Genomic DNA, 7,500 nt, shown 5'->3' with positions numbered 1-7,500 from the left:
TTTCCCAGTTAACTCTTTGGTAGCAGCATAATTTAGACAGTCTTTAATTTTAGTGTTGTTTAATTTTTGCCATAATGATATTTCTCATTAATTTATGTACAACAGATATTAACAAATTTGTTCGTGTAGCGATGTGAACTTCAATTTCTCAGTTCATTAATTTCAACAATATTAATTTATTTCAGATTCGCTGTTGCAGCTTTACGGTTTGGAAGAGCTGGCTCTGTACACATTTCATAGGTAACACAACCACCTCCAGCCTTGCTCCAATGGCTGCACCTGCCAGAGCCTTTCGTGGATTTGGATGGAGTTAAACCTCTCTAAAACACAGCTCAGGTCATGCTCTTGAAACGGGTTAAAGTCTTTCACTTTAATCTGGTTTTTTGCCACTTTTCTCCCCAATTAAACATGTCAAATGTGTCAAAATCGAAACTGAAGTTATGATTTTGCAACATTTATAAAAATGAATGTTTTAAACCTAACCAGCAACTGAAGTTACAAAATTTAACTGTAGAATAGTGGGTATGTTAGCAAAGAGCATTTCTACCTCAAACATTCCATTTCCTCGTCATGTTTTCACAGAGTCACAAAATCATTTGGGTTGGAAAAGCTCTCCAGGATCTTGAAGTCTAAGCTGTGCCAATGCCCACCTTGTCCCCAGCCCAGAGCTCTGAGTGCCACAGCCAGGAATTCCCTGGACACCTGCAGGGATGGGGACTGCAAACCTTCCTGGGCAGCTCCTGCCAAGGCCTGAGCACTCTTTACAAACCCTTGAAAGCAGCCCTTCGCTAAATCTCTGTTCCACACTCCTGAGTTTGGATGTGCCAAACCCCTGCTCTCAGTTTGGCTTCTCCTGGGGATCCAGTCAGCAGCAAATCTCCCACCATGGCTGTCTGGGTGCTCCTGGCCTGGGGCATGCAGGAGGTCATTTTGGGGAATGGTTACCATGGAATCATCAGGGTTAGAAAAGACCTTTAAGGTGATCAAATCCAACATCAACCAGCACTGTCATGGTTCACCACTAAACCATGATCTCAAGTGCTTTCTGCTGGATTCAACCATCAGCTGCCCCTGGATCCCTGGCAGTGTCCAAGGCCAGGCTGGACACTGGGGCTTGGAGCAGCCTGGGACAGTGGAAGGTGTCCCTGCCATGGGATTTTAAGGTCCCTTCCAACCCAAACCATTCTGGGATTCTGCTGTGTGAAAATTTATCTGCTGCAATATTTTTCTGGGAAAAAGAGAAAATAACTCCATTCTTTAATTTAATCATTTTTGTAACCTTTGTTTGTGGCACAATCAGAGGTGGGGTGCAAGGTTGGTGCTCCAGGTGTGTATTTCACAATTTATTTTAGTAGCTATCTTTGACAATTGTGAATTTCTGCTCTGACCTCCCTGCTGTGCAAATTGGTACCAAACGCCGCCTTAAAGAAAAATGAGCTGGCGAGTTTTTTAATAATAATTTTAATACTTTCATCTGGAGGAAGACCAGAAAATTAAGCAGGATGCAATTTTAAAAGAATATAGAGAGCCTCTTGCTCTGCATTACAGTCCTATAACGAGAGAGCAATATCTTTCACAATCTATAGAAAGTAAATTACAATTGAAAACCAAATTTTGAGCACATATTGTACTTCCAATTTTGCAGCAAGCCAGTAGTCTCTCACTAAAAAAATTTCTACCTTAAATGTTCATTGTTAAAAACAGGAAAAGGCTCTCTGCCCTAAGGAGCACACACAGTAGGATCCTGCTCTTAAAAAATTTGTGTGACTACTTGACTTTCTGCTCATAGACTGTGGAGGTCATGCAGAGTCAACAAGATTGTGGCTGTTTGGATAGAGCCCAAAAGCCCTTTTTTTAGGCTTACTCACAGCAGTGAGTCATGCCCTGGGGACAGCAGAGACAGAGGTGTCTCCTGCAAGAGCTGCAGCTTCTGAGTGTTGGTGCTCCTCAGGCGATGGGCTGAGGTCAGGTGGATGATGATGGACATCAAGCTGACATGGGGAGGACTAAATATCAATTCTGGCTGGCATTGCCCCCACCCTGCCCTCTCTGAGATCTTCCCAGGTGGTCTTTTTTATTCATAACCTCTGTCTTCATCACTCAGTCATCAAATCCAGAATGGGTTGAGATGGAAGGTATTTAAGCACCATCTAGTTCCAGCCCCTTGTCATGAGCAGGGACACCTTCCACTGCAAGATATCTTGGATCTCTTCAGGAAAGAATGTCATCTACAGAGCTCTCCATGTTCACTCTTGGGCAGGAGGTCCTGCAGCACGGAGGGGTTTGGGGTTGTGCTTACAAGCAGCAAATCTCTCTTTTGGTGTGGTTAGCTCAGGGGTCCTGATGCTCAGGGTGACATCAGCACAAGCCAGAAGTTAGAAGCTCAGCCTGTGTTTTATACTTTGTTAGGAGACAAAACAGCCCAGGTGGAGCTGTTAGCTCTGCTCCTGTTCTCACCATCTTAGAGGAAGCACAAGCAGAATTTTTCCCACACAGAGACATCATACAAGTGCTTCACCCTGCAGGGATTGGGGCAGTTAACCCCCAAATCCTGCAAAAGGACCACCCTTGTCTGAATCCTTATCTATTCTGATCTGACTCCCTCTTTATCCATAAGCTGCAGGATTTGCCTCTGATACAGCACCAGTGACCACGAGCTCTTACTGCCCTCCTGGCCTGGCTGATGTGACAATTCCTAGCCGTGCCACTTCCTCAGCTGTCACTCAGCTCCTCCACATCCTGCTCTGTAATGAGGCTCTCTACTTGAAGATCACAAAAAAAAACCTTAGCTGTGTTCAACTGCAGCTCTTGAATTCCATATTTTAATTTAATGTAGAAAATGTGCTGATCAGAAAACTCTCGAGGTGATTGTACAGAGTCCAGAAAGCAACTAATTAAACTTTTAAGAGAGTTCCGTGTCAACAAATGACTGGGAAAATAGGAAGACAGGAGCAGAAACTCCCTAATGAACTCTATGTATCAAAGGCAGCGTAAATAAGTACCAACACAGGAGTGCTGGTGGCTTTTCTTGGTGATGTCTCAAGAAGGGAGGAGGTGACAAACTCATCCCTGTCATCCCCTAGCTCTGGCTGCAGTTCAGGCCTGAGATCTGCGAGGACAAATGGGTGAAGCACTGTGAGTCTGAAGCCTCTGGTGAGTGCAGTCTGAACTGACCCAAAGCTTTGGGAGCAAACAGGGATGGTGACTCTGCTGGGACACTGGAGGAGCTCAGCAGGGACACCTGAGTGATGGAGGGAGGGAGGTGATGCTGGAGCAGGGAAAGCTGTGGCTGCTCCTGGATCCCCAGAAGTGTCCAAGGTCATGTTGGACAGGGCTTGGAGCACCTTGGGACACTGGAAGGTGTCCCTGCCCTGAGCTGGAGCTAGATGGTGTTTAAGGTCCCTTCTCACCCAAACCATTCCAGGATTCCATGATTCCATGTCAGTTCCTGAACTCCCACAGTCCTGAGCATCACCCTGAGGTGCTGTCTACTTTGCATAAATTATGCCATTTTTTTGCCACAGCCCTGGAACTCGCTGCTCTAATTACCAGACCAGAAGGACATCCCAACTATTTCTCTGGGTCATTCTGCTCATCACAAAATAACTCGGGTTCAGCTGACTGAAGAAAAATCACAATATTTATTTATTTATTTATCTATTTCTTTTCCACATTTGGTTTTCAGTTCAGCTGCTGATCTAAAACCCAAAAGGATGACAGCAGTTTTGCTGCTTGGATTGCAGCATCCTAAAATCAGGTTGAAGGCATTGTTAATTCTTCCCTGGGCTGCCTGGGCATGGAAAATCTCAGTGCAAAGCAAAGCTGGGCTCAGCTTAAGAGCTAAATTCATGGCCTATTTAACAAAATTGATACTGGCTGATTCCAAGTCATCTTCTGAGCTTGATTTAAAAAGGTATTTTGTACCTCAGGATGGAGATGTGCAGTTTCTGGGGGATGTGCAGTTTTTGGGGAAGTGCCAAGGGATATTGGGCACTTGGTGCAGTTCTCCTTAAAACCCCCCTTTGAGCTAACCTAGAGCTTTTAGGCACCTAAACCCTTGAGTATCTGATGGGAAACCATTTATTCATATACTGAAATGGCAAAAATTCACATAATTTTAATTTAGGTCTTTAAATAATTGTGTTTTTCAGAGTAAATCAAAATCAATGAGTTGATATGAATATAAATATATAAATATCTGCTACAGAAGAGCTGCTTCAGATCTAAGCCATGTGTTACCACTCTTTTTGTTTATTTTATTTATTGTTTTATTTATATTAATTTAGCTTATGGTTATTGTTTTATATTTAATTTTTTGTTGTTTTATTTATTTTGTATTATTTAATTTTTGTCTTTTATTGTCATTATTTTATTTCAGTATTTACTTTTCATACTAGTGCCTTTCTACAAAAAGAGGAAAGTAGGGCACTGGATTATTTTATGAATGGATTATCTTTTCTAAGAAGATGGGTATAGCTTTCTACTTACAGTAGTAACACAGTGAAGCTGCCACTACAGAAATAAGCAAAAAAAAAGTTAATTTAATTATCCTTTCCTTAAATATTCATGCTACAATAAGTTTGTGTGTCTGGATTCTCAGCCTTTTGTTGACCTGAGTGCATAACAAGGTCTCAGATGGTTTTTTTGGGCCAAGAAGTTAATAGCAAACTACAGGAAGATCCATTTTGAGATCCTGGTGTGGATTTGGGGTGGACAGGCAGTTCAGTGGGATTAGGATGATGTCTCTCCAAAGGACCTTCAGCACCCCACAAAATGCAGAATTAGTCTGGGAAATTAAAATATCCCTCCCTGTTTGCCTGTGAGTGCTGGTTGGATTATGGATGTCATGGTGAGACAAAGAATAAATAACTCTGTGCTGAGGGAGTCAAGAGGAGTGGTGACCTCGGGGATGAGTGTCCTCAACCCTTCCTGATCCCAGTGGGCTCTGAAGTGCTGCAATTTACTGCTCTGTGCACTGACACTCCACCAGGTGACCCTAAAGCACCTACAGTCTCATCTCTACATGTCAAAATATCCCCTAAAAGTGGCAAAATAAGCCATGAGTCTTCCTTTTTAGGATGACTTCTTTGTTTGTATTTTTGTGTGCACACTGTGTCATAATTCCTCCTGTCCCACCCCCTGCAGGTGACCATGGACATTCTGCCACTGATAGCTGTTTTTTGCATTACCCACATGAAATCAAAGATTTTTTAAAAGGCAAAATATTGAAATTGCCTGTGCTAATTAAAATACTGAGCTGATTTAGGGATGTAACCACCCTAAGACCACAGTCAGAGCTGGGAGCACCAGAGCATGCAAACCACTGCACAGGCCTAACTAGTCCAGGGAAGCTCAGTCCACCCAGCAAGGCCTTAACCTGACTTCTATTAACCTGACATATTTAAAATCACTACTGCCCCTTTCACCAAGTGAGGAAATCACACCACGTCCTGCCAGAGCACTGCTGGGTTTAAACATCCACAGAAAACACATGAACACCAGGAATACACAAACCCTGCAAGAGGCATTCAGGGATACAGTCTCCCCTTAGAATTTAAGGCACGAACTCCTGAGAGAAAATGCCAGGAAAACAGCCTGGTGTTTCCTCTACTGCAAGTATCAAAATCGAGCTAAAAACCTGAAAATCTCAGCAGACCATTCACACTACCCCGTTTCTCCCCCTGCTTTTGCATCACCACGAGAGGACCGAAAAACCAGCCAGGTACCTTTCTCCCCGAGAAAAAAACACCCCCCCAAAAAAAAAAAACCAAACCAAAAAAGAAGCAACAGAGAGAAAATTGAGAGAGATGCAGCTCACCTTGAAGTCCATTTCCATTTGCACTGGTGCAAGATGGTGGAGGAGAGGCTTGGGGCCTGACAACAGGAGCGAAGGCGCTCTTTTGTTTCACTGCAGAGATGACATTGGCAGGTGAGAATGAGAAAATGCCGTGTGTACTGCTACAGTTTGAAGGGAGGGTGACCGAAGAGGCTGCCATGGTAGGGCTTGACGGCACTACTGCAATAAAGCAAAAATAATCAGGACTCAGATTGAGGTTTTCACGGCAAACACGGAAAAAGAGAGTGATAGGGCCTTGCCTCTTAAAATATATATAGAGGTATATATATATATATAAAAAAAATATATATAAAAAAATAAAAATGAAATGCCTTGGCTTGGCCACTCTCTGGATAACAGGCAAACTCTTTTGTGTTGGACTTTTGTTACGAATTGTGCAGTCCAATTTTTTTGTTTGTTTGTTTTTTTATTTGTTTCGTTTGGTTTTGGTTTTTTTGGTTTTTTTTCTCTATCTGAGATTGCATTCTGGCACAAACAGATCAATTTATTATTTTCATTTTTACGTCCAGCCTCCAGAGTCACCCCTCCTTTTATCCAGTAGCTGACAATAGAGGAAATCAAAACACAATGCAAGGAGTTGATTTTGTAGTAAATATGAATCTATATGATGATGTGTTACCAAAAATAGACACTTACTGCCATAAGGAGAGTTAGCTGAGGAGCCATTAAGAAATCCAGGGGAACCTGGTACACCTAGATTGGGCATGCCGGCATTGCCATATCCATTCATGCTATTGCTGACTGTGTTGTAATTGGACTGCTGAGGAGTACTGCTGGGAACATATCCTCGCGGGGAAACACTGCTTGTGTTGCGACTGTAACCTACTGTGTTAGAAACCCCCCCACCCCAAAAAAATAATGTTATTTTATAAGATAGACTTAGGGCTGGGGGGTTTCCTCATGCAGCATATATTACACAGTTTTAATTGATTGCACAGCTTTGCTCTGAGTTGTCTCTCACTGCCCTATCAACTCTTGCAGCTTGAGATAACCTTATCACGCCAACCCTACTTAAATCATCCGCGAGCACTCTATGTTGTCTCTCCTCTTAGCACAGACAGCCAACAAAAGCTCTCTTCGATCCAGCTGTGTCAGGTGCCTTCACGTTTGTCTTTAGGAGCAATTATCAACAGGCTCGAGTCCCGCTTTGTACCAACACACTGCGTGAACTTTCAGCCTCTCCACACCTCCAAATGCCAGAGCTGACAAGAAAAACTTTTTTGTTGCAGTGATTTACTTTAAAAGGCTGTTTTGGGGTCTTCATTTTGTGATTGATATTTTTTATGCTAACAACAAGCTTTCGTAAGGTGTAGCCATCAGTGAAAACTAATTCAAGAGCAAGTACAGAATTTTATAAGGCTTATTAGCTTGGAAATGCATTAAAAGACAATCCTTTTAGAAGAGGAAACATAGCGGAATCAGGATTTTAAACAACAATTTGTTCCTATCTGAGCAATCAATTTAATAATTACCTTGCAAGCAAAAAAAAATATGCGTTTGAACATATCTAATAATCCTGTTTCCCTCCTTTCATTAGTATCAAAATTAATTTTAAATGCAATATGCTACATGCATTTTCAATTACAACAGGTAAATTAAATCAACTATTACTTTTATTAGTAACATATATGTCACACATGCCT

The 7,500-nt window shown here is 42.3% G+C and overlaps 1 protein-coding gene across 9 annotated transcripts in view; it reads right to left on the bottom strand.

The window, feature by feature from the left end:
* EBF3 (EBF transcription factor 3) overlaps positions 1–7,500 on the bottom strand; it is a 119,528-nt gene that overhangs the window by 997 nt on the left and 111,031 nt on the right. For 4 of the 9 annotated variants that reach the window (XM_085064579.1, XM_085064580.1, XM_085064581.1 and 1 more), the window contains exons 14-15: positions 6,494–6,682; positions 5,819–6,016 (exon numbers count right to left, since the gene is read on the bottom strand). In XM_085064579.1, the coding sequence (XP_084920705.1) occupies positions 5,819–6,016; positions 6,494–6,682 (387 nt within the window). The remainder of the gene's footprint in view (positions 1–5,818; positions 6,017–6,493; positions 6,683–7,500) is intronic. The other 5 variants (XM_085064583.1, XM_085064585.1, XM_085064586.1 and 2 more) reach the window with 3 other exon arrangements.

This window comes from Lichenostomus cassidix, chromosome 6 (genome assembly GCF_008360975.1).
Source record: "Lichenostomus cassidix isolate B80296 chromosome 6, HeHo_3.0, whole genome shotgun sequence".
Taxonomy (NCBI): domain Eukaryota; kingdom Metazoa; phylum Chordata; class Aves; order Passeriformes; family Meliphagidae; genus Lichenostomus; species Lichenostomus cassidix.
The sequence above is the reverse complement of the archived record's forward strand: the minus strand, read 5'-3'. Positions and strand labels throughout refer to the sequence as shown.